The sequence below is a fragment of the Dreissena polymorpha genome, chromosome 7, assembly GCF_020536995.1.
Source record: "Dreissena polymorpha isolate Duluth1 chromosome 7, UMN_Dpol_1.0, whole genome shotgun sequence".
NCBI lineage: Eukaryota > Metazoa > Mollusca > Bivalvia > Myida > Dreissenidae > Dreissena > Dreissena polymorpha.
The window spans coordinates 47,691,079-47,718,648 of NC_068361.1; the positions used below are offsets into that span (position 1 = coordinate 47,691,079).

At 37.0% G+C, this 27,570-nt stretch overlaps 1 protein-coding gene and 2 long non-coding RNA genes across 13 annotated transcripts; 1 reads left to right on the forward strand and 2 right to left on the reverse strand.

Moving 5' to 3' along the window:
- The first annotated feature begins 3,913 nt into the window (after window positions 1–3,913).
- LOC127838031 (uncharacterized) lies at window positions 3,914–20,254 on the forward strand. The gene is made up of 3 exons (XR_008029616.1): window positions 3,914–4,060; window positions 4,282–4,377; window positions 19,739–20,254. It is a non-coding gene; the product is annotated as an uncharacterized LOC127838031 (long non-coding RNA).
- Window positions 13,824–18,571, reverse strand: LOC127838030 (uncharacterized). The gene is made up of 2 exons (XR_008029615.1): window positions 16,691–18,571; window positions 13,824–15,834 (listed from the first exon to the last, which is right to left on the reverse strand). It is a non-coding gene; the product is annotated as an uncharacterized LOC127838030 (long non-coding RNA).
- LOC127838028 (uncharacterized) lies at window positions 18,569–27,082 on the reverse strand. 11 transcript variants are annotated; one of them, XM_052365534.1, is made up of 6 exons: window positions 26,849–27,082; window positions 25,901–26,030; window positions 24,614–24,740; window positions 20,710–20,743; window positions 19,698–19,835; window positions 18,569–18,659 (listed from the first exon to the last, which is right to left on the reverse strand). In XM_052365534.1, the coding sequence occupies exons 2-6, from the start codon at window positions 25,920–25,922 to the stop codon at window positions 18,576–18,578; spliced, it is 405 nt and encodes a 134-aa protein (XP_052221494.1). In that variant the 5' UTR covers window positions 25,923–26,030; window positions 26,849–27,082; the 3' UTR covers window positions 18,569–18,575. The 11 variants fall into 11 exon arrangements, with proteins under 11 accessions (XP_052221494.1, XP_052221492.1, XP_052221498.1 ...); XM_052365532.1 differs by having other exon boundaries at window positions 24,614–24,765; XM_052365538.1 differs by having other exon boundaries at window positions 25,913–26,030; window positions 26,849–27,080.
- Between the last annotated feature and the right edge of the window lie 488 nt (window positions 27,083–27,570).

Consider the following 27,570-nt stretch of genomic DNA (forward strand, 5'->3'; position numbering starts at 1 on the left):
AAAAATGGGTATGGTTGCTATAAAAAACATGGCAAACCAGGGGGCGGGGCATTTTCCTTATATGGCTTAGTAAAACCTTGTTAACACTTTAGAGGCCACATTTATTTGTCAAGTTCATTGAAATTGGTCAGAAGATGGGTCTCAATAATATCTTGAAAGAGTTTGAAAATGGGGTTACATTTGCTTGGGGAAGAAACCACGACTTCCGGGGGCGGGGCATTTTTTCATTATTGGCTATAGTAAGTCTTGTTAAAACTTTAGAGGCCACTTTTTTTTCCGATGTTCATGAAAAATGGTCAGAAGATTCATCCCAATAATATCTTGGACGAGTTCAAACATGATGCTGATTGGTTGAAAAACATGGCTGCCAGTGGGCTCTGCATTTGTTCTTTTATGGCTATATAGTAAAACCTTGTTAACACTCTAGAGGCCACATTTATTGTCTGATCATCATGAAACTTTGTCCGAAGATTTGTCCCAATGATATCTTGGATGAGGTCAAAAATGGTACAAATACGTACAGACTTTAATGATAAACACTAGTCTGGCCAATGTCGTCTTACAAGCTGGTATATACATCACTGCTAGAGCAGAATCATTTGTCATCTGTTGCAGACAGGCAGTGGTGATCGTTCTAAGCAAATTGAGTTGCGGTTCTTTCCGTAGCTAAGGCTTCTAAGCACACACTGATTTGCAAAATATGCTCTGTAAATTCTAAAATGCGACCAACTAAAAACAAACCCTTTGCCAACTTCTAGGTCAAAGGTTAAGTTTGAACATCATGATTCCTTTTAAATGGCAAATGATATTCGCGTACGATCTTACAACTGTAACTCCCTATTCCCAACTCGGCATTTTCATCAAAGGGCATGAAGGGTGTCCAAGGTTGACAGGTTGGAATCTTTGAATGGCAGGGTGCTGCGCCCTTCCATTCATGCCAAGCTGGAGCACTGGTTTTGATGGTGTTTCACTTGTAACACACCAAGCAGTATGACCCATTATATTTATCAACATGGCTAAAATGAGGCCAAATATAAATGCCCTTTGTTTATTTCCAAAGACATGGATGGATCATCTTTGTCTCTGAATATATTATAAATACTCGTGTTGTTGATTTTGTCCTGTTTGCTTATTGCAGGAAAACTGTTAACGCATTATGTTGTGAAGACTCTGTAATCAGACAGCTAGCAGTATTATGATTATCAAATATTAAAATTTGACTTAACAATATAGCGCTTCAAATTATATAAGACTTTATTTTTGTTTCAGATATTTTCCAGTTTCCCCTCACAACAATTTGCATCAAACCTCTTGTCTGGTAAGAAATTTCCATTGAAACCAACTGCTGGTAATACTATCTTTTGGTAATGGGGGCTATATAGGAACCACTTTGTCGGTCCGTCAGTCTGTCCCGAAATTTCATCAGATCTTCACCCAAACTTGGTCACAAATTGTATCTAGATGATGTATAGGTCAAGTTTGAATATGGATCATGCCCGGTCAGAAACTAGGTCATGGGGTCACTTATGTGTTTTAAACCTGAAGTTTGTCTGGGCCATAACTTTGTCATTTATTTCATACAGTATTTTAAATGATGGAACAGTTCATAATGATTTCAAGACATCTTCTGATCCCTGGAAGATAAACTAGGGATTGATCTGTCTGTATATAACAGTTCAGAGACTTCCAATCTAGCGTGAGAAGATGTAATGATAATGTTAAATGGAAAAACATATAACCATACATGACCGGGACTGTTTTGTCCGGGACTTTTTTCCGGGACATGTATAAAATGTAGCGATATTTATAGACATATGCATTTTTGGTACGTTTTGTTTTGTTTCGCATCGTAATTGCAAAAGTTCGAAAGCCTATCCGAAATATACTTGATCTATTAACGTCAAATTAAACATTACTAGTTCCTTTACTAGATTACAGGCCATGTGTTTTCAGTGTAATCGTTCTAAACATAGATGGTGACGTCACTGCGTTATTGTATTAAGACCGGTGTGTAACGCGTAGTTGTTGATACGCCTTTTTTCATTATCACATTTATATAATAAAAATACAACAATACAGTACCGTTAGATTGTCAACTCAAATCAAGTCACAATACATACAACCCAATCACATAAAACAAATACAACAAAACAGTACCGGTAGATCGTCAACTTAAAATCCGTACAGTCACACATTAGTTGCACTCTTGTTTCGATGTAGATATAAGTCAATTAACAACCAAAACAATGCCGCCTTTTCCGGTTTGACAGCGAACGTGAGACAATCAATATGATAACAGGACCCCTGTTAATTGATCGATTTTGACATGTAGCGTAGTCTGCCTATTCGGGTAGGCATTGTCATGGAGACGCTGCATATATACACAGATTGAGGTGCAGTTAAGCCTAAGATAAGGTACATGTATATATGGATTTTGTAAATTCGGGGACATTTGACAGATTTCCGGGACAGCGGGACAAGTTTTTCATTTCCGGGACTGTCCCGGAAAATCCGGGACGTATGGCATGTATGATATAACAGTTCATACAGTTTAAGAAATACAATACATTTTATACAATGTCGTTTTTTATGCCCCCGAACCAGTGATTTTGAGGGCATATTAAAATCGCTCCGTCCTTTAGTTTGTTAGTCCATCCGTCCGTCTGTAAGTTAGTAAGTCCGTCTGTCAGTCCGTCCGGATTATTTTCCGTTCAATAAGTCAAGCAATTGTCATCAGATCTTCACCAAACTTCATGAAATGTGTAAGGCAATAACATCTAAGTCAAGTTAGATAATGGGCCAAATAGACCCAGACACCCCTGAGTTATGGCCCTTGAATCATAGTAAAATAGGGTTTTTAGCTCGACTATTATATATGAAATATATATATAGTGGAGCTTTCCTACTCTCCCCGGGGTTCCAGTGTCCGTGAGCGTTGGAATGAACTATAGTGGGGGACATATTGTTTTCGCCCTGTCTGTTGGTCTGTCTGTTGGTTTGTTTGCTCCAACTTAAATATTTTGCCATAACTTTTGCAATATTGAAGAAAGCAACTTCATATTTGGCATGCATGTGTTTCTCATGGAGCTGCACATTTTGAGTGGTGAAAGGTCAAGGTCATCCTTCAAGGTCAAAGGTCAAAATATACCTAGAAAGGTGCAGATTTGCTTCAGTTTTGTGTTTAGGTTCATTATTCCTAAATATCACAGCTATTACACTATGCCTCCAAACAATATACGAAAGCTTTACCCAAACCAAGACACTCTTGATGTTAGTAATGGTAGGTGAACGTAAGAATTAAATGCTGGCAATTCACATGAAATTGACATGAGGGTTTATTAATTATCCATGGTCCTGATCCCTTTAATATCTGAAATCCCTGTTTGTGCATATAACATAATGAGAACACCCTTTGGGCGACCTAACTTTGTATTTCAATCAGTTTCTTGTTTTGACCATTATTTTTACATTATTATCAAAACTTGTTAGTTTCCTACCCTTGAAAAAGGAGAGGGACTTACGGTTTGCGCTCTGTGTCTGTCAGTCTGACACTTTCTGGATCCTTCGATAACTTTAAAAGTTCTTCACCCATTTACTTCAAATTAATACTGAACCCCTCTTATGACAATACGGTCAATCTCAACTATGTATGGCCCCATTACCAACCCTGGGGTGCCCCTCCCACATAGGCCACGCCCACCCAAAATTGCCTTTTACTATAATTTCTTCATTTCTACACCGATTCACTTCTAATTGATACTGAACTTCTCTTATGACAATACGGTCAACTATGCATGGCCCCATTACCAACCCTGGGGCGCCCCTGGGTCAAACATGCGGCGTGGGGATGTGCGTCGGTCTCTGCCGCGCCATTTCTAGTCAACATTGGAAACATTGGCATCTTAAGGAATAAATTATGTATGAGCCCAAATTTTGCAGAACTATGGCCCTTGCTCATTTTTGTTTAGCTCCTCAGCTGAAATCATCATCTAGCAGTCACAATAGTTGAGCGGTTGGAGAGGCATGCATTGCGTCCTACTACTGCTCAGACTATATCATGGTAATGCCTTATCCAAATAACACAAGTATTCACCATGTGCAAATGTCTTGTTGTCTGTATAACTCTCTCTATTAGCTCAAAGTAAAAGCATTTGAATTTGCACACTTTGGTATTTTAGTTTAATTTTGTTTGGACATTACAATTGTTTTGAAACTAAAGATTAGTGTTGGGGCATTACACTTCTCTTTAAAATGTTTATTTGTGATTATTATTTTTTTCAGTTTGGCAGACAAAACATGCTGATCAAAAAGAATGTGTACCACAGGGGCCAGTGTTTCCATTTGAGTGATTGACAAGGAGAAGAAGAGATGAGAAATGTTATCATCATATTTTAGTCCCTACATTTATAGTGTACAGCTCAATGTATTGAACCGGTGTTTGTAGAATATAATTGGAGATACATGCGAACATTATAACATTATATATAAGATGATATTTCAAAGCAATAAGAAATAAAAGTATAAAAAGGTCAAAACAGTAAACCTTGTGTTTACAGTGGACAGGTTTAAAGTGGAAGTGACTAGTTAATTGTTGATCATAAGCTGCACTGATGGAAAAAATAGTGGGAAATTACTATCTAGAAAACTGTTTAACGTACGACAACAGTTTTGGAACTTCATAAATGACCGTATGTAACAGGGCTGGGCAGTTTCCTTATATAGCTATAGTGAAACCTTTTGAACACTAGTGAAGTCACTGTTTTTTTTCCAATCTTCATGCATTTTGGTCGAATATTTGTTCAAATGATGGCTCAGTCCAGTTTCGAAATTTTTATGTCTATTCAAAAAACATATCCACTAGAGCACGAGGCAATTGTCTTTATATGGCTATAATGAAACCTTGTAAATTCTCTAGAAGTGACATTTTTAGCCATATCTCCATAAATTTTGGTCAGAATATTTATTCTAATGATAGCTCAGTTGTCGAGTTTGTAACTGGTTCCGGTTTGTAGACTAACATGGCTGCCAGTGGACATGACAGTTTTTCTTAATGTGCAAGAGTAGAACCTTGTTAACACACAATTGGCCCTTTTTATGTGCATTTTTCATGAAAGATGATCAGAGCATTTGGCCCAATGTAATCTCAGCTGACTTTGAAACTGGATCACATAACGTCAAAAAGTGGGTCAAAATGTCAAATTAAAAAAAGCTTGTAAACACTGGAAGTTGCATTTAAAATTGTGTTCCTTTTTTATGTCCCCCACTATAGTAGTGGGGGACATATTGTTTTTTCCCTGTCTGTTGGTTGGTCTGTTGGTTGGTTGGTTTGCGCCAACTTTAACATTTGCAATAACTTTTGCAATATTGAAGATAGGAACTTGATATTTTGCATGCATATGTATCTCATGGAGCTGCACATTTTGAGTGGTGAAAGGTCAAGGTCATCCTTCAAGGTCAAAGGACAAATATATGGGTCAAAATCGCTCATTTAATGTACACTTTTGCAGTATTTCAATATTCAAGATAGCAACTTGATATTTGGCATGCATGTGTATCTCATTGAGCTGCACAATTTGAGTGGTGAAAGGTTAAGTTCATCCTTCAAGGTCAGATGTCAAATATATGTGTCCAAAATCGCTCATTTTATTATACTTTTGCAATATTGAAGATAGCAACTTGATATTTGGCATGCATGTGTATCTCATGGATCTGCACATTTTGAGTGGTGAAAGGTCAAGGTCATCCTTCAAGGTCAGTGGTCGAATATATGTGGCCCAAATCGCTTATTTTATGAATACTTTTCTATATTGAAGATAGCAACGTGATATTTGGCATGCATGTGTATCTCATTGAGCTGCACATTTTTAGTGGTGAAAGGTCAAGGTCATCCTTCAAGGTCAAATATATGGGTCAAAATTGATCATGTAATGTCACTTCTGCAATATTGAAGCTAGCAATTTGATATTTGAAATGCATATGTATCTCATGGAGCTGCACATTTTGAGTGGTGAAGGGTCAAGGTCATCCTACAAGGTCAAACGTCATATAGGGGGACATTGTGTTTCACAAACACATCTTGTTTAAAGTTTGTCAAAACATTTGCTGTAATGATAAGCAAAGTCAAGTTTATAAATAATAATTTGTCTACAAATTACATATTTTTCATTAAGTTCATTTATTATTCTAAACTACACCCTCTCAGAATAGTTTAGTTACTTCTGGTCACAGTTGAGCACCTTAGGGCTCTTGTTCAATAATTTGATTGTTTTGGAAAATTGTCATTTTGCCAAAATGTGAGCAAGTCCAAATTTAATTAACCCTGCTTTGTAGTATCTTGTTTTCCTTATATGTAAAAAGTGGAAAATTATCTATGAATCTGACTGCATAGATATTTGGTATTCAGCAAAGCATCGTGTAAATGTAGTAAAACTAAACACAATTGTGTTAGCATAAAACTGGCCATGCCATGGGGGTCAAATGGTAAATACAGACTTGTAGGAAAAAGACTTCTAAAAATTTTATCCGTTAAATATATTTTGTGTACATAATGATTAGCTTTTTCCTTCAACTTATCGCTTTCATGGTGTAAAGAAAACATGCCGACTTACTAAGTAAGTCGGAGATCTGGGTTTGATTCCCAGTGAAAGTCAAGTCACAAGGAAAAATGCTTATTGTTGGAAGGATTTATTAGTTATTCAAAACGTAAGATTTTTTTCTTTGCTCGTTCAGTTACAAATAACAGCAAATGATCTGAACGTATTTGTTTATAACGTAGAAGTTAGTGTCATGAATAGTAAATTGGAATAATGCACTTAATAGAAACTTAACATATTGTATATAAGACTAAAATACGCAGAAATGAAATACCAGTAGCATTATTAATACATTTTTATACCCCACAAACGAAGTTTGTCGGTCCGTCTGCCTGTCTTGTCTGTCGGTCCGTATTAAGTGTCTGCTCTCTAATTCAAGTTGTTTTTACCCGATCTTCACCAAACTTGATCAGATGTTGTATCTATATGATGTCTAGGTCAAGTTCGAATATGGGTAATGCCGGGTCAAAATCAAGGCCAAGGGGTCACTTAGTGCGTTTTAAACTTTGAGCATGGTTTCCGCTCTCTAATTATGCACCGCTTCGAAGAAGAAGGGGTATATTGTTTTCCACATGTCGGTCGGTCGGTCCGTCCATCAGATGGTTTCCGGATGATAACTTGAGAACGCTTAGGCCTAGGATCATGAAACTTCATTGGTACATTGATCATGACTGGCAGATGACCCATCTTGATTTTCAGGTTACTAGGTCAAGGTCACAGTTATTCCAAATAATAAAATGGTTTTCAAGAAGGTAACTCAAGAATGCTTAGGCCTAGGATCATGAAACTAAGGATCATGAAACTTCATAGGAACATTGATCATGACTGGCAGATGACCCCTATTGATTTTCAGGTCACTAGGTCAACGGTCACAGTGACAAAAACGTATTCACACAATGGCTGCCTCTACAACTGACAGCCCATATGGGGGGCATGCATGTTTTACAAACAGCCATTGTATATACTACTACCCCATGCTCGTATATAAGTAATGCCGTATCAAGCCAGTACTATACTAGCGAGTCATGTATCGGATATATCCTACTACCCATGCTCGTATATAAGTAATGCCGTATCAAGCCAGTACTATACTAGCGAGTTATATAGCGGGTATATCCTCCTACCCCATGCTCGTATATAAGTAATGCCGTATCGAGCCAGTACTATACTAGCGAGTCATATACCGGATATATCCTACTACCCCATGCTCGTACATTAGTAATGCCGTATCAAGCCGGTACTATACTAGCGAGTCATAGCGGGTATATACTACTACCCCATGCTTATATATAAGTAATGCCGTACCAAGCCAGTACTATACTAGCGAGTCATATACCGGGTATACCCTACTACCCCATGTTCGTATATAAGTAATGCCGTATCAAGCCAGTACTATACTAGCGAGTAATATAGCGGGTATATCCTACTACCCCATGCTGGTATATAAGTAATACTGTATCAAGCCAGTACTATACTAGCGAGTTATGTAACGGGTATATCCTACTACCCCATGCTGGTATATAAGTAATGCCGTATCAAGCCAGTACTATACTAGCGAGTTATGTACCGGGTATATCCTACTACCCCATGCTGGTAAACGAGTCTTTTACCGGGTATATCCAACTACCCCATGCTCGTATAAGTAATGCCGTATCAAGCCAGTACTATACTAGCGAGTTATATACCGGGTATATCCTACTACACCATGCTCGTATATAAGTAATGCCGTATCAAGCCGGTACTATACTAGCGAGTTATGTACCGGGTATATCCTACTACCCCATGCTCGTATATAAGTAATGCCGTTTCAAGCCAGTACTATACAAGCGAGTTATATAGCGGGTATATCCTACTACCCCATGCTCGTATATAAGTAATGCCGTATCAAGCCAGTACTATATTAGCGAGTTATATACCGGGTATATCCTACTACCCCATGGTCGTATATAAGTAATGCCGTATCAAGCCAGTACTATAATAGCGAGTCATATACCGGGTATACCCTACTACCCTATGCTCGTATATAAGTAATGCCGTATCAAGCCAGTACTATACTAGCGAGTCATATACCGGATATATCCTACTACCCCATGCTCGTATAAAAGTAATGCCGTATCAAGCCAGTACTATACTAGCGAGTCATATACCGGATATATCCTACTACCCCATGCTCGTATATTAGTAATGCCGTATCAAGCCAGTACTATACTAGCGAGTCGTATACCGGATATATCCTACTACCCCATGCTCGTATATTAGTAATGCCGTATCAAGCCAGTACTATATTAGCGAGTTATATAGCGGGTATATCCTACTACCCCATGCTCGTATATAAGTAATGCCGTATCAAGCCAGTACTATACTAGCGAGTCATATACCGGGTATATCCTACTACCCCATGCCTTTATATAAGTAATGCCGTATCAAGCCGGTACTAAACTAGCGAGTCATATACCGGATATATCCTACTACCCCATGCTCGTATATTAGTAATGCCGTATCAAGCCAGTACTATACTAGCGAGTCATAGCGGGTATATCCTACTACCCCTTGCTCGTATATAAGTAATGCCGTATCAAGCCAGTACTATACCTGCGAGTCATATACCGGGTATATCCTACTACACCATGCCTTTATATAAGTAATGCCGTATCAAGCCGGTACTAAACTAGCGAGTTATATAGCGGGTATATCCTACTACCCCATGCTCGTATATAAGTAATGTCGTTTCAAGCCAGTACTATACTAGCCAGTTATATACCGGCTTTTACCTACTACCCCATGCTGGTATAAAAGTAATGCCGTATCAAGTCGGTACTATACTAGCGAGTTATATAACGGGTATATCCTACTACCCCATACTCGTATATAAGTAATGCCGTATCAAGCCAGTACTTTACTAGCGAGTCATATACCGGAAATATCCTACTACCCCATGCTCGTATACCCGGTATAAGTAATGCCGTATCAAGCCAGTACTATACTAGCGAGTCATAGCGGGTATATACTACTACCCCATGCTCGTATATAAGTAATGCCGTTTCAAGCCAGTACTATACTAGCGAGTCATATACCGGGTATACCCTACTACCCCATGCTCGTATATAAGTAATGCCGTATCAAGCCAGTACTATACTAACGAGTCATATACCGGGTATATCCTACTACCCCATGCTCGTATAAAAGTAATGCCGTATCAAACCAGTACTATACTAGCGAGCCATAGCGGGTATATACTACTACCCCATGCTCGTATGTAAGTAATGCCGTACCAACCCAGGACTATACTAGCGAGTCATATACCAGGTATATCCTAATACCCCATGCCTTTATATAAGTTATGCCGTATCAAGCCAGTACCATACTAGCGAGTTGTATACCGGGTATATTCTACAACCCCATGCTGGTATATAAGTAATGCCGTATCAAACCGGTACTATACTAGCGAGTTATATAGCGGGTATATCCTATTACCCCATGCTCATTATAAGTAATGCCGTATCAAGCCAGTACTATATTAGCGAGTTATATAGCGGGTATATTCTACTACCCCATGCTCGTATATAAGTAATGCCGTATCAAACCGGTACTATACTAGAGAGTCATAGCGGGTATATACTACTACCCCTTGCTCGTATATAAGTAATGCCGTATCAAGCCAGTACTATACCTGCGAGTCATATACCGGGTATATCCTACTACCCCATGCCTTTATATAAGTAATGCCGTATCAAGCCGGTACTAAACTAGCGAGTTATATAGCGGGTATATCCTACTACCCCATGCTCGTATATAAGTAATGTCGTTTCAAGCCAGTACTATACTAGCCAGTTATATACCGGCTTTTACCTACTACCCCATGCTGGTATAAAAGTAATGCCGTATCAAGTCGGTACTATACTAGCGAGTTATATAACGGGTATATCCTACTACCCCATACTCGTATATAAGTAATGCCGTATCAAGCCAGTACTTTACTAGCGAGTCATATACCGGAAATATCCTACTACCCCATGCTCGTATACCCGGTATAAGTAATGCCGTATCAAGCCAGTACTATACTAGCGAGTCATAGCGGGTATATACTACTACCCCATGCTCGTATATAAGTAATGCCGTTTCAAGCCAGTACTATACTAGCGAGTCATATACCGGGTATATCCTACTACCCCATGCTCGTATATAAGTAATGTCGTTTCAAGCCAGTACTATACTAGCCAGTTATATACCGGCTTTTACCTACTACCCCATGCTGGTATAAAAGTAATGCCGTATCAAGTCGGTACTATACTAGCGAGTTATATAACGGGTATATCCTACTACCCCATACTCGTATATAAGTAATGCCGTATCAAGCCAGTACTTTACTAGCGAGTCATATACCGGAAATATCCTACTACCCCATGCTCGTATACCCGGTATAAGTAATGCCGTATCAAGCCAGTACTATACTAGCGAGTCATAGCGGGTATATACTACTACCCCATGCTCGTATATAAGTAATGCCGTTTCAAGCCAGTACTATACTAGCGAGTCATATACCGGGTATACCCTACTACCCCATGCTCGTATATAAGTAATGCCGTATCAAGCCAGTACTATACTAACGAGTCATATACCGGGTATATCCTACTACCCCATGCTCGTATAAAAGTAATGCCGTATCAAACCAGTACTATACTAGCGAGCCATAGCGGGTATATACTACTACCCCATGCTCGTATGTAAGTAATGCCGTACCAACCCAGGACTATACTAGCGAGTCATATACCAGGTATATCCTAATACCCCATGCCTTTATATAAGTTATGCCGTATCAAGCCAGTACCATACTAGCGAGTTGTATACCGGGTATATTCTACAACCCCATGCTGGTATATAAGTAATGCCGTATCAAACCGGTACTATACTAGCGAGTTATATAGCGGGTATATCCTATTACCCCATGCTCATTATAAGTAATGCCGTATCAAGCCAGTACTATATTAGCGAGTTATATAGCGGGTATATTCTACTACCCCATGCTCGTATATAAGTAATGCCGTATCAAACCGGTACTATACTAGAGAGTCATAGCGGGTATATACTACTACCCCATGCTCGTATATAAGTAATGCCGTATCCAGCCGGTACTATACTAGCAAGCTATATACCGGATATATCCTACTACCCAAATGCTGGTATATAAGTAATGCCGTATCAAGCCGGTACTATACTCACGAGTCATATACCGGGTATATCCTACTACCCCATGCTCGTATATACGTAATGCCGTATCAAGCCAGTACTATACTAGCGAGTTATATACCGGGTATATCCTACTACCCCATGCTCGTATATAAGTAATGCCGTTTCAAGCCAGTACTATACTAGCGAGTTATATACCGGGTATATCCTACTACCCATGCTCGTATATAAGTAATTCCGTATCAAGCCAGTACTATACTAGCGAGTCATGTACCGGATATATACTACTACCCCATGCTCGTATATAAGTAATGCCGTACCAAGCCAGTACTATACTAGCGAGTTATATAGCGGGTATATCCTACTACCCCATGCTCGTATATAAGTAATGCCGTATCAAGCCAGTACTTTACTAGCGAGCAATATACCGGATATATCCTACTACCCAATGCTCGTATATAAGTAATGCCGTATCAAGCCTGTACTATACTAGCGAGTTATATAGCGGTATATACTACTACCCCATGCTGTTATAAGTAATACCGTATTAGTTACACTGTTTGTAACTGATGGTGTATGAGAGCGAAGCTCGAGAAGGGAACTGAGGGTGTATATCCTATACACAATCAGTTACTAACTGTGTATCCATTATATCTCAACCGATTACTCGGGGTGTATGGAAATTTCTCAGGGTGTATGGAAAATACACAATGGGCACATGGCCTCTCAAAGCAAATCGAATCAGGTCATTTTTGTAGGAGGCGAGTTATACCTTACTACCCTATGCTCGTATAAGTAATGCCGTATCACATCAGTTGTATTTTTGACGTCATTTAGTTATATACAGGATAGTCATATAGCGGGTATTTCCTATAACCCCCAAGTACGTACTGTTAATGCTATATTAAACCTGTTATATTCCTAATTTCACAAAGCGGGTATAACCGACTATCCCAGGCTCAAGTTTGCCAAGCGGTATCTACCCAGTAATATTCTATATGTCATTATGCGGGGATACCTGACTATCGTATGTTTGTATTTAAGTGATGCTGTAGCACATTAGTTCAACACTCACAAGTCATACCAAGGGTATATAGGGTTAGGGCAACTAAACCTAATCATATTGTTCACTGCTCGCCTGCATGGTCTGTTCTTCTAAAAGCCATGTAAGAAACACAATCATTCTGCTGTGTGCATATTTTGATCAAATTAATGAATGCTAGTTCGGTTGTTCGGCGTAGCTGTCTTACCAAGCTTTTCACATAAAATACCCTTTATCAACAAACAATTAAATGATGGAGAAATTTCACGCCTGTAGACCCGAATGAATGAATCAGAATATTTTAATTATTGATTTCAGAGAAATCACCCACAGCATTGGCCAAATCACTGCGGAAATCCGGACTTCTTCATGCACGTTTTTGACCTAACAACAATCACTGCGAAATAGCGCAGACCGTGTTTGACTTACGCTGGCCGCATACGCATTAAGACCTATTTTCGCAAGACGCGACTATAAGTGTGATTTGGTTGTGTTGAAAGAACACTGTGCATGTATGAACTATTTACATCTCATTGCGATGGCGATATAATAAATTCATAATAAGCCTTGTGAGGCCACATATGATCACATGTAGTATATGTTTATCTAAGGACAAAATTGTTCGGTTTGAATATACGTGCACTTTATAAGAAACACATCATGCGGTGGATATGCGACAATTAAACCTTTATTTTCTATTTAAATATTTATAAACGTGAATATACGACTTGCTTTAACGATACAAGCGTTAATTCGTTACTGATAGGATCATGCGGCAGCAATGAATAGGACACTCCTCGTGTAAGTAATCATCATAGTCTAGGGACCCTTCAGATTTTGCATCGTAAAAAGTGTGACCCAGTAATATTGCTTAAAATGGTTGAGCTAACTTAATTTTCATCTTTTCTCGTGCTCTTTAATTACCCACGTATTTAGGTCTGGTTGATAGTACTTATACTTCCCACAGAGCAATTCGGTTCAAATTACTAATAACAACAATACACATTTTTAGCTTTATTTCAAATGTGAACATATTTATTTAACGCAGACGTGTACATAATTTTAACACAGAACAAGGGCTGTTTGTAAAACATGCATGCCCCCCCTATGGGCTGTCAGTTGTAGTGGCAGCCATTGTGAATACGTTTTTGTCACTGTGAACTTGACTTTTGACCTAGTGACCTGAAAATCAATAGGGGTCATCTGCCAGTCATGATCAATGTACTTGAGAAGTTTCATGATCATAGACCTAAGTATTCTTGAGCTATCAACAGGAAACCATTAAACTGTTTTGAGTCACTATGACCTTAATCTTTGACCTAGTGACCTGAAAATCAATAAGGGTCTTCTGCCAGTCATTATCAATGTACCTATGAAGGGGGTCATCTGCCAGTCATTATCAATGTACCAATGATTTTTTTATTTTATGATCCTAGGCGTAAGCATTTATGAGTTATCATCCGGAAACCATTTTTCTATTTCGAGTCACTGTGACCTTGACCTTTGACTTAGTGACCTGAAAATCAATAGATGTCATCTCCGAGTCATCATCAATGTACCTATGAAGTTTCATGATCCTAGGCATAAGCGTTCTTGAGTTATCATCCGGAAACCATTTTACTATTTCGAGATCAATAAACCTATGAAGTTTCATGATCCTAGGCCAAAGCGTTCTTGAGTTATCATCAGGAAACCATCTGGTGGACCAACCAACTGACATGTGCAAAACAATATACCCCTCTTCTTCCAAGGGGGGCATAAATATAATATTAATTTTTAGTAATCTAAATTAAATAAAAATTGCTAGGTTGTATTTTCCGAGAAATTATCGGAAAACATCGTTAAAGTTAAAGGGTATCTGCCAGCTTATGCCATTATAACAAATGTTAAATGACAAAAGCTGTTGCCCGGTTCACGGCACGCGGAGCCTACCCTATTGTGAACCAAAATCTTTTTGTGTATTTCATCCTAGTAGTTACCTTGACATAGAACAGACACATTGGTTACTTTTATGAAACAATTCTTATAAAACTTGGTATACAAATTGCGACATTGTTGCCCATTTCTCCGTCAGTCCATGTCCGAATAGTAGCTAAAATTGAGAAAACTCAGTAAGATTTCATGAAACTTAATATTCACATAATTTTTAAATACACAAAATAATACATTGACCATTTTAATTTTGTGATAAAACTTGGTTTTCAAATGAACTCAGAAGAGCAATGTGATATTTATTTTGTCCCTACCGTTTTCACATGAAGGGATTTACGGTTGACCCACTGTCCATCGGTCTGTCAGTCAAATAAACCTGGATCTGGTTACAATGTTTTCCTAAGATTTCACCAGGTTACCTACTTTTTGGAAACACTCAACCCAGGCTTACTCAACCAAGATGAGCATGTCGATCAGGTTTCATCAACATTGAGTCGAAAAAAGCCTGGTTTCTTCCATCACCTGATGATCCTCTAACACAGCAAGTCAATCCTCGAATGTCCGAAATATGTTCTGGTTCTTATAGTGGCAGACAAAAACAAGACCTATGATTTTAAGCAAATTTGTTATGTTCATATAAACATTAATTATTCCAACTATTTTTTTTAGCTCATATATGTTGTTATACAATTGTATTAAACATGGCCATTTAAGTCTTTCATAAGATTCTAACTAAACAAATGAGTTTTAATTTCTTTTAAAACTCTTGATGCAAGCAAACGATGAACGGCAGTATTGGGGGAAAAAACTGGCAGACAATATGTATTTGACCATCAAAACTAGAGAAGACTGAGATAAAGATATGCAGAAAATGAAGCAACACCAGTTCATACACAGTGCTAAACTCACATCCTAGAGATGTTTAAGTTCATGGTTTTCAAGACTATTAAAGCTCAGGACTTTGGAACAGTCTCCCCATCTACAGCATTTCTCTTGAACCACATGAGAGATGATATGTGCATCTTGCTGTCCTATGGAGTGGAAGTCTTCCTTGCAGGATATCCATTTGCACGAATACTCCTATAACAAGCAACTTTGTAAACTGCAGATTGGAAGCCAAAGTCAATTAACTTACAGTGTCCACATTTTTAACTTTAGTTATAATCATTGACTAAGTTTTTCACAAATGTTATTTTTGATTGAAAATGTTAATGAAAAGGCAAAAAAAAAGAGATTTACTGTGAAATAAGTCAATGGAGATAAGCCTACTAATAGCTCTTGGTGTGTATTGTGGATTTCCCCATGATTTGTTTAACTCTATTTTTGTTTTATTTATCTATATATTGATATTTTCTATGAGTTCTTTACGCAGATACACATCTAATCAGAGCCTCTGTTAATGTAATAAAAGTATGTTACTGTTCTGTTTTTCTGTTAATAACTAATCTAAAAAGAAAGAAAAAAAGTAAATTTGCACTATTGTATGAATATGGCATACACTTATTTTTCCATGTTGAAATCTTATTAAATTCATGATATGAAGCCCTAAAATGTTTGTAACAAACAGATGGATGGACTGACAGACTGACCGATGGAAAACGCCAACACTATATCTCTCTGGCTTTGGAAAGGATAATGATTCAACAGAAAGTAGAAATCATCAAAAAAACTTGATGCATCTAAGTTAACTTAGCAATTAGTGAGTTCAATATGTCCTTTAACTGAACAAAAAACAGATGTTTCAAAAACTTAACATGATTTGTCATTTGTTGCAAATATTAAGAAGCACTTACAGGTCCTGGGTTTCAATCACCAACATATGATAAAATAGTTCTCAGTAACAAAAGGCACAAAAATGCAAGAAAAAAATCACTTTAATGTTAAAAAAAATATATATAGTTATTCAATAAACGATGTATATTTTGTCATAAAGTACCGGTCCTGGATTTTTCTCAACATCATTTAAGAGATTTAAGAGCATCAACATCCGCTGGGACAGGTTAACATGTTGTTGAATACACAGCTGCATCATGATGTAATGAAGACCACCTTGTCCACACATACGACCCAGAATCATCAGCCCAAACATCTTGATCCACATGGTGGGTGGGAAATGTTTGTATGTTCCTAAAGAACAAAACATGTTAATGATTTATCATTTCAAGTATAAAAGGCAAGCCTTAAAATTCTTAGAAAGCTTTAACATCTGAAGGTTAATATCACCCTGGCTGTGCAGATCTTGGTAATATACCCATTTAAAAAACATTCCTTAAAGCCACACACCTTGAAATGAAATATCTGGCATAGTAAATTTGGATATAAATAAGAAACATATTTTATCTTTGCCAATTAGAATATATCTGGTGGTTGCAAGGTAGAAATCCGTCTTTCTTGTGCTTTAAAACTTAAAAATAATTGTGTTTCTCGAATTGAACATGTACGTATACAAATCATACATTCAGTTTTAAAATAAAAAAAAATAAATTACTTGCTAACTAGGCTATAGATTTAATGACAATTTTGCACACTTTCAAATTGCATCTATATGTACTGAGTAACATGTATTTCATTTCAAGGTGTGTGGCTTTAATGTAATAAACAAGAGTGCTAAACTGTCACAAGATACACCCGTTTGAAGGTTTTGGACACCATGCTAAACGCTGGAAATGCACTAAGTGACCTAGTTTTCGACCCGGCATGACCTATATCTGAACTTGACTTAGATATCATTAAGACACAACTTCTGCCCAAATTTGGTGAAGATCGGATGAAAACTCTTTCAATTAAAGAGCTTACACCATGCTAAATCCTTGAAATGCACCCTGTGAACTAGTTTTTGACCCAGCATGACCCATATTTGAACTTGAACTAGATATTGTCTAGATACAACTTCTGACCACATTTGTTGAAGATCAGATGAAAACTACTTCAATAAGAGAGTGGACACCGTGCTAAATGCTTGAAATGCACTAAGTAACCTCGTGACCTAGTTTTTGACCTGGCGTGACCCATATTTGAACTTGACCTAGATAACATTTTGACACAATTTCTGACCAAATTTTGTGAAGATCGGATGATAACTACTTCAATTTGAGAGCGGACACCATGCTTAATCCTTGAAATGTACTAAGTGAACCCCTGACCTTGTTTTTGACCCGGCATGACCCATAATTGAACTTGACTTAGATATTGTCTAGATAAAACTTCTGACCAAAGTTTGTGAAGATTGGATGAAAACTACTTCAATTAGAGAGCAGACACCATGCGAAATGCATGAAATGCTCTAAGTGACCTCGCGACCTAGTTTTTGACCCGGCATAACCCATATTTGAACTTGACCTATATATCATTTACACACAACTTATGACCAAATTTGGCAAAGATCAGATGAAAACTACTCCAATTAGAAAGCCACCAATGCTAAATCCTTCAAATGCACTAAGTGACCCCGTGACCTAGTTTTTGACCTGGCATGACCCATATTCAAACTTGACCTAGATATTGTCTAGTAGAACTTCTGACCAAGTTTGGTGAAGATCGGATGAAAACTATTTGAATTAGAGAGTGGACACTGTTATGGACGCCGCCGCCCGCCAAGGGTGAAACTATAATACCTCCCGTTTTTTCAAAACCGGCGTATAAAAATAAGTAATATCCCTCACAGGGTTCAGGTCACACAATTAACTTATAGACAATAGGCAATACTTAATTCATTCGCTTCAAACTGTTTCTCTAGACAGATAACAAATGTTCAATCAAATGTTCATTCAAGATCTTGTCACTTCATTTGGTTACAAATTTGAAATATACTAAAATTTGCCTTAATAATGGAAACTTCTATTTTCCAAGCATGCCTTCCACTTCCTTGAGCTGACTTCGTTGAGTTCATGATTAGCAGATGCAATCTGTAAGATTTACTTATAAATAACTCTAAAATAAGTGATTGTTACCCAAAAAATAAAAAAATATAAATTCTTTTGTCTAATTACACACTTTCACATACATAAATGTGACACAAGCATAAAGGCCCATAACCATCCAATCAAAATATTCAGAAATAGAGGTGCTCATTATACTAACAGTAATGTCTAAGTTTGTATACATGTATGTTTTTTCAACTATGTTTTGCAAAATATTCTCATGCAAACCAGGGTTTCCAATTTAATAAGCCACATGTACATTGCATGTAACAGGGGTAAGACAATGCTAACAAGAAATGTGGTTGTCAGAAACACAATGCCCCCTAATGCGCCACTTTGATTATTTTTTACCTTTGACCTTTAAGGATGACCTTGATCTTTCACCACTCAAAATGTGCAGCTCCATGAGATACACATGCATGCCAAATATCAAGTTGCTACGTTCAATATTGCAAAAGTTATGAAGAAGGTTAAAGTTTTGGTTAAAGTTTTTGAATTATTTTTTTTGACCTTTGACCTTGAAGGATGACCTTGACTTTGACCTTTCACCACTCAAAATGTGCAGCTCCATGAGATACACATGCATGCCAAAAATCAAGTTGCTATGTTCAATATTGCAAAAGTTATGATGAAGGTTAAAGTTTTGGTTAAAGTTTTGGGACACACACACACACACACACACACACACACATGGACACATACAATGACAGACAGGCCAAAAACAATATACCCCCGATCTTTTGATCCGGGGGCATAAAAATAATCCTGGTTGTGTTTTTCAAGCAATCTAGCTAAAACAAACAGGTTTAATAAAATAGAAAGATTAACTAAAATGAACATACCAGTTATATAGGGCTATAACTATCATATTGAGTATGTCAACACAAAATCGTGTCATTAGTTGCTAAAAGATACAGAAAGCATTATATGGGAAAGTGCATGTGTTGACCCCCTTTTTTTGTTACTTTATTTGTACATAAAATAATTGTCAAGCATACACAAGTTAGTGATTTAAAGTTATACCATTGGTGAGCCTATCAGCTTAATTTTACTCTCTTTTCCAGTCTCTGGTTGCTTGATGTGGCGACTGCAGAAGTGGCTCAGCAAAGCGTCTTCGTTGGAGCAAACAACCCTGCATTCTGGACACCGATTGTGCGCCTCCTTTAAATATAAAACTTTGTAAAACATTTATTTTTCATCATTTTAACCAATAAATACCTACTAAACAAGAACTTTGACATTAACTTAGATAAGAAAACATATATATTATTTTCAATTAAATTGTTAAACAAGAGCTGTCTCCATAGGATGACGTATGCCCCCAATAAATGCTTTGATAGAAATTATGAGCATTTTTCGAACCCTAAACGCGGACCCTAAGGTCAAGGTCATGGGGTAAAAATTTGTGTGGGTATGGAAAGGCCTTGTCCATATACACATGCATATCAAATATGAATGTTACATCTGAAGCGACAAAAGAAGTTATGAGCATTTTTCGAAACCTAAACACAAAGTGTGACGGACAGACAGACATCAGACAAACAGACAGAAGGACAGTTCGATCACTATATGCCCTCCTTCGGCGGCATTAAAAAAGTTAATCCAGAAATGCAAAATAAGTCCCAAACTAGAGAGCGGACACCATAATTAATCCTTGAAATGCACGTAATGTAAGCAAGTTAGTTCAAATAACAATGTACACAATTTCAATACTTTCTTAAAGTTAGTTCAAATAACAATGAACACAATTTCAATATTTTCTTATCACTTAATCAATAATTATTATTTAAAAAAAAACATCCTGACAGTCCCCTCACATTTATGTGACTGAACTATCAGTCAAAAAAACGTTTGTTAGCTAACAGGGAGATATCTGTTATGGGAGAAGGTTCAAAATATTTTTGCCATTTCTTATATCACACTGCAAGTGTCAGTGCTACTGGCTCTGGGCATTTTCTATTTTTATCAAACCACTAAATTTAATGTATTTTATTCAGAAAACTTTGCAAAAGACAACCTCAGTGTCTGGACTGACCTGATGCACCAAATCGCACAAGTCAGCTACATCTCTGAAATTATTTCAATACAATCATTTTCATTAATAAAATAGATAACAAGAGCTGTCAGAGGACAGCGCGCTCGACTATTCGAATGCTTGACAGTATAACGTAAGCCATCATGGGGAAATTGTTCATATTCAATAATTTATTAGATGATCTTTCAAAAATAAAAAAAGGAAAAAAAAATAAAAATTTGGGGAGGGGGGTAGGGGGGTTGAGAGGGGGGTATAACGTGGGGTGTGGTCATTTATTAGACGATCTGACGATCTTTCAAAAATAAAAAAGGAAAACAAAAAATTTGGGGGGGGGGGGGCAGGGATTCTGGGTTGGGGCGTGGGGTATTGCAGTGCTGCAGCTAGGATTTGAAAAAGGCAGGGGGATTTTTTGTCAAAAGGGCACTTTGGACGCGCAGTATTTTGTCAAAAGGGCACTTTCGAGCGCGCGGGTGTTTCTAGAATGCTTCCTCATGCATGTTAATTTATGTGTTATCAATAATTGTAAGAATAAATTATTCCCATTGTCATTAAACAATTCAAATTTAATTACTACAATGAGGAATAAATTAATTACAATGTATTTTAATAAGAGATTTATTAATCATCATATGTAAAAAAAAAAATTATTTTTTTTAAGGGCAGGGGGGGCCCTAGGAAGGTCAGGGCGGAGGTTCAGGAGGGCAGGGCGGGGCGCCCTTCGATTTAGGCCTAGCTGGAGCACTGGTATTGCACGGGTGGAATCCATTGTGGTATTCAGGTAAGTGTTGTTTTGTCAAAGTATTAATAAAATCTTATCATAAATAAAAAAGTTATGTGAATTTAAGCAAAATGTCCAATTCTCAAAGTAAAAAAGGGGCCATAATTCTATCAAAATGCTTGATTCAGTGGTCTAATCTTGTTTATAGGTTGGGGTCATGTTGGAAAACAAGTATGCAAAATATAATAGCAATATGTCAAAGAACATAGGAAATATTTGGGGTAGTACGCAAACTTTAACATAGATTTATCAATAATATGCATATTCTGAGTATAAAAGGGGCCGTAATTCTATCAAAATGCTTGATTAAGTGGTCTGCTCTTGTTTGTAGGTTAAAGGTCATGTTGGTAAACAAGTATGCAATATAACAAAGCAATATGTTAAAGGACATAGGAAATATTTGGGGTAGTACGCACAATTTAACATAGATTTATCAATAATATGCATATTCTAAGTATAAAAGGGGCAATAATTCTGTCAAAATGCTTGATACAGTGGTCTGCTCTTGTTTATAGGTTGGGATCATGTTGGTAAACAAGTATGCAAAATATGAAAGCAATATGTCAATGGACATTGAAAATATTTGAAGTAGTACGCAAACTTTAACATTTGCACGCTCACGGAAACGCCAACGCCGGGGTGAGTAGGATAGCTCCACTATATATATTTCATATATAATAGTCCAGCTAAAATACAGTCAACAATTAAAGAGTTGTTGTCACTGGGAATGTGATCTTGCATATATACACTTCATGTTGACAACATATTATTTTAATTAATTTGTTAAACAAGATCTGTCTCCATAGGATGACGTATGCCCCCAATAAATGCTTTGATAGAAATTATGAGCATTTTTCGAAATCTAAATGCATTTTTTGAACCCTAAACACGGACCCTAAGGTCAAGGTCTTGGAGTAAAAATTTGTGTGCATATGGAAAGGCCTTGTCCATGTACACATGCATATCAAATATGAATGTTACATCTGAAGCGACAAAAGAAGTTATGAGCATTTTTCGAAACCTAAACACAAAGTGTGACGGACGGACAGACAGACATCAGATAAACAGACGGAAGGACAGTGCGATCACTATATGCCCTCCTTCGGCGGCATAAAAAACGTTAATTTAGAAATGCAAAATGCAAAGTCCCAAACTAGAGAGCGGACACCATACTTAATCCTTGAAATGCACTAAGTGACCCTGTGACCTAGTTTTTGACCCGGCATGACCCATATTCGAACATGACCTAGATGTTGTCTTGATACAACTTCTGACCAAGTTTGGTAAAGATCAGATGAAAACTACTTCAATTAGAGAGCAGACACCATGCTTAAACCTTAAAATGCACTAATAGACCCCATGGTCTAGTTTTTGACCCGGCATGGCCCATATTCGAGCTTGACCTAGATATTGCCTAGATACAACTTCTGAACAAGTTTGGTAAAGATCAGATGAAAACTATTTGAATTAGAGAGGGGACAAGAAAAGTGTGACAGACAGACAGACAGTGAGAAAACTATATACCCACTTTTCTTCGAAAGGGGGCATAAAAAATGTGGAGTAAAATATATACAAATGTGTTCTTTTTCTTTGCAGACTGACTTACCTATCAAAATAGTTACATAAACAAATATGTATAATTATATTGTTAATATTATGCGCATAAATAAAACATTTGCTATTTCATGTAAAATTAATTGTAGACAGCAAATAATGAAACAAGAAACCGTTTGAGACGGGTGATGCTCCACAAAGGTTTTTTTGTCACAATATTGCACTATATATTCAGATAAAAGGAAACGTCTTGAGGGGCATAACTTTGGACAAATTAATACAATGGATGGTTTAGTAACTTAAAAATTTCAAAGGGCCATAACTCTGTAAATAAATCATCTAACCAGAACCCACTAATAACATGCGCATCTCCTCAAGGTAGTTAAACTTCCCATAAAGCTTCATTGTATTCCAGTCAGTAGTTGGGGAGAAATAGCCCGGACAAGAATTGCACTATATGTACAGTTTATAGAAAATTTCAAAGGGCCATAACTCTGTGAAAAATCATCTGACCATAACCAGCTTATAATATGCACATCTCCTGTTGGTAGCGAAGCTTCCCATAAAATTTCATTGAATTCATGTAATAAGTTGCTGAGAAATAGCTCGGACAAGAATTGCACTATATGTACAATGGAAAATTTCAAATGGCCATAACTCTGTGGAAAATCATCCGACAAGAACCAGCTGATAATATGCACATCTCCTGTTGGTAGTGAAGCTTCCCATAAAGTTTCATTGAATTCCCGTAATAAGTTGCTGAGAAATTGCTCGGACAAGAATTGCACTATATGTACAATGGAAAATTTCAAAGGGCCATAACTCTATGAAAAATCATCCGACCAGAACCCGCTGATAATACGCACATCTCCTCTTGGTAGTGATGCTTCCCATAAAGTTTCATTGAATTCCAGTCATTAGTTGCTGAGAAATAGCCCGGACAAGAATTGCACTATATGTACAGTAAATGGAAAATTTTAAAGGGCCATAACTCTGTGAAAAATCATCTGACCAGAACCCGCTGATAATATGCACATCTCCTCTTGGTAGTAAATCTTCCCATAAAGTTTCATTGAATTCCGGTCATTAATTGCTGAGAAATAGCCCTGACAAGAATTGCACTATATGTACAGTTAATAGAAAATTTAAAAGGGCCATAACTCTGTGACAAATCATCCGACCAGAACCCGCTGATAATATGCACATTTCCTCTTAATAGTGAAGCTTCCCATTAAGTTTCATTGAATTCCGGCCTTTAGTTGCTGAGAATCCAAAAATTGTTCACGGACGGACAGACGGACTGACGAAGCGGCGACTATATGCTCCCCCCCCCCAAATTTTTTTGGGGGAGCATAAAATGTCAAGTTAACATGGATAATAGAAAATATTGTGAAATGCTTTATTTATAAATTAGAAACTAGATAACACTTCTAAAATGATTGCAAGTTTCCATGACTCATTGAGGAATAAACCATGTAAAATGTTAGTTTTGCAAATTTATATAGTTATGGGAAACAACTACATGTACATTAAATTTAAATATCAAAGCTTTTTTTTTAATTGTATATGTACCGGTAAAACACCGCTTCATTTGTAAGAATGTCATTTGAGCCTAGATGAAGATACAGCTGTTGAACATCCATCTTCCGCAAGTCTCTCAACAATGCATGGCGAAAACGATCACAAGAAAATTTGGCACCTTTGAAAACAGAGTTGGCGAATGTCTGTGTAAATAAATCACAAATATACATGAATGAATACACAAGGAAAATTCATGCTTTGCCTCAAGATTAAAATGAAAAGTTTGCAATTACAATTCCCTACAATCTGTAAAATATTCCACACGCTTAAATAAAATATATAACCATGCAAATTAGTTAGAAAACGCAATGATGCCAATCATTGCACATGATGACATCAGCATAATAAGTTTAACTTTATATTGATGACAAATACTGTAATCATACGAAGCTTAGGACTTGACATTTGAACTGTTCAAGTATAAAGAAATGAAATAATTACATCATTTATAGAAACTATGAGTATCAAGTTTAAATGGTGGCATTTCGTGTTTTCTCAAAAATGTTTACAAAAACAGTAAACATTTAAACGACTGTTGATATCAACATAATCCATTTTAGTTCATTACGTTACAATGTTGCAAAACTTATTAAAAGCTGTTAAAAAAAGACTGGTATACATTTGTATCAAGTGTGCCAGATGGCCCTTATTCACAACAGCGTAAACATAACAAAACACCATGTACGACCTAGACGTCTTGAATATTTGACACACGTCGGCACAAAGTGCTCGGGAAAATTTTCCAGCTATTTGTTGCATGATCATTCCCCGAATTGTCTTGAACATTTGACGCGCGTCAGCACAACGTGCATGAGGACATTTTTTCCGACATTTATTCATCCGCATTCATTTTTAATTTAATAAACAGATACTCGTTTTTATGTACATCTTGTTAGGTAGAAAACAATAAAAAATTTACACAGGTGTAGTCTTATTGAAGAAATGTGGGATCAATATTTATTTGTCTTTGTTATAAAATACTACGGCATGTAAGTAGAAAATGTGTACCCAATGACTCAACAACGGCAAGAACAGTTGGTTTTAATATGACGTCATTGCCCAAATGGGTAATGATCTGAATATAACTTCTGGAAATAATCATTACTTTCAGTTTGGAAATGCGATGTCAATGACACTTTTATAACTGACATATGGATACCGTTTAAACGGTAACCTTTTGTTTATTTCATTAATCATTTTGTTTTAACGTTTAGAAAAATGTGTACATGTGATACCATTAATAGAAACAAACCTGAAACTGTAATTACTGTTCTATACCATTGTCATTACATATACTCATCAGAGATTGGCAGGCATTTGACAGCTATATCGGCAGGAAGAATATCCTTAATCCGATGAGCATTGGAGTCCCCAGCAATACGGTTCACTTTTCTCCTGTCTTGGGCACCTGAAAAAATAAAAGGAAAATGCTTCCTGACACAACACTGCATCCTGTTCAAAAGAGCCTGCGTAATAAATTTACTAATTATAAAAAGACAAGTCTTAACAACCCAAATACTACCTTAACAATACAATTGCAACAAGACTAATAAGGACGACTAAACTTGTCTTATGTGTATCTAACTACACAAAAAGAATATAAACAAAACAGATCAATCACGCTTTAATAAAAATAAAGGTCACACAAGTTAAAAAGCACTAGTTTTCAATAATCAATAAGTGTCAAAATTGCAATACACTGGTCAATGTTCAGTGCAAATATCACTATGAACATGATAAAAGTGTCAATTATTGCACTAGTGTGTAACACACTGAATGTGTCCAAATGCGCGAAGCACCTGTTTTTTTAATAATTAGTATTAAAGTGTCACTCAAAATTGCAATCCACTGGTAAGTGTTCAATCAATGCAAATATCACAGTCACTATAAACACATCAAACGTGTCAATTATTGCACTAGTGTAAAATACACTGTAAGTGTCCAAATGCGCGAAGCACGTGTTTTTAATAGATCACAAAATGGGTAATAAAACGCACAGTTGAACTTAAGGTGAAAAGTAAACACAAATCCTTCGTTCACTCACACCGAGTTACTAGGACTAGGTCGCGAAAATGAATGCCACTTTGAATTATACACTTTACAACGTCGAAATACACCAAATCACAATTAAAAGATAGCTATTGCAAGTTCAAAAACAAAACTGAAATATATACGCGCCGAAATGACTTCTTGATCTCAAAACAATGTCACAAACGTATACAATACCGGATCCAAACCGTTTGAAAGCTCGTGTGCAATCAAAAGGGGAGATTATTCCAACGATGTTTTTTCTTGTTTCTCCATTCGGTACCCCTCGCACGTTATTTGATTACGCTTTCTTCATATATGGTCATATTACACTCATTCATAACGTTTATTTATAGATGTTTGTGTTGTGACATATATGGTTATGATTACCATATAAGGTAAAGACGGCCAGGGACCAGAGTCGCTCTGGTATATAAACTCTGAATGTCCGCGACTTGACCCGAAACCTCGCGGGTTGAAATGCAATTCTTTAAAGTGAGGCCTCGCTTCCACTGCTCTTTATACTTTTACATGTTAACATGTTGACAGGAATATGGAAGTAAGTACTAAATATGAGAACATAGCCTTTTAAGTATAAACGCTTTTGCGTTGGTAATACTCTGAAAATAAAAGGTGTACGCACAAACTGTATTGATGTCGAGAATTGAGTGTAAAACTGTTCTATCTATTAAGCCTTTTAATTAGAGATAAAATTGTTTCATACAGTAAAACAGTGTTACAAAGACGCGGATATGTTTCCAATGTTCTGGTGGTATACTCAAATCAGCCAATGGAATAAATGAAGTGTATTCATTCGTACCTAGCCGCGGGAAATTTTATTTGAATTTTATTGGACACTTACAAAGGTCAAGTCAGGGTGAAAAGCTGGCTTATGCAGCTTACGCCGAAAAATTCATAAA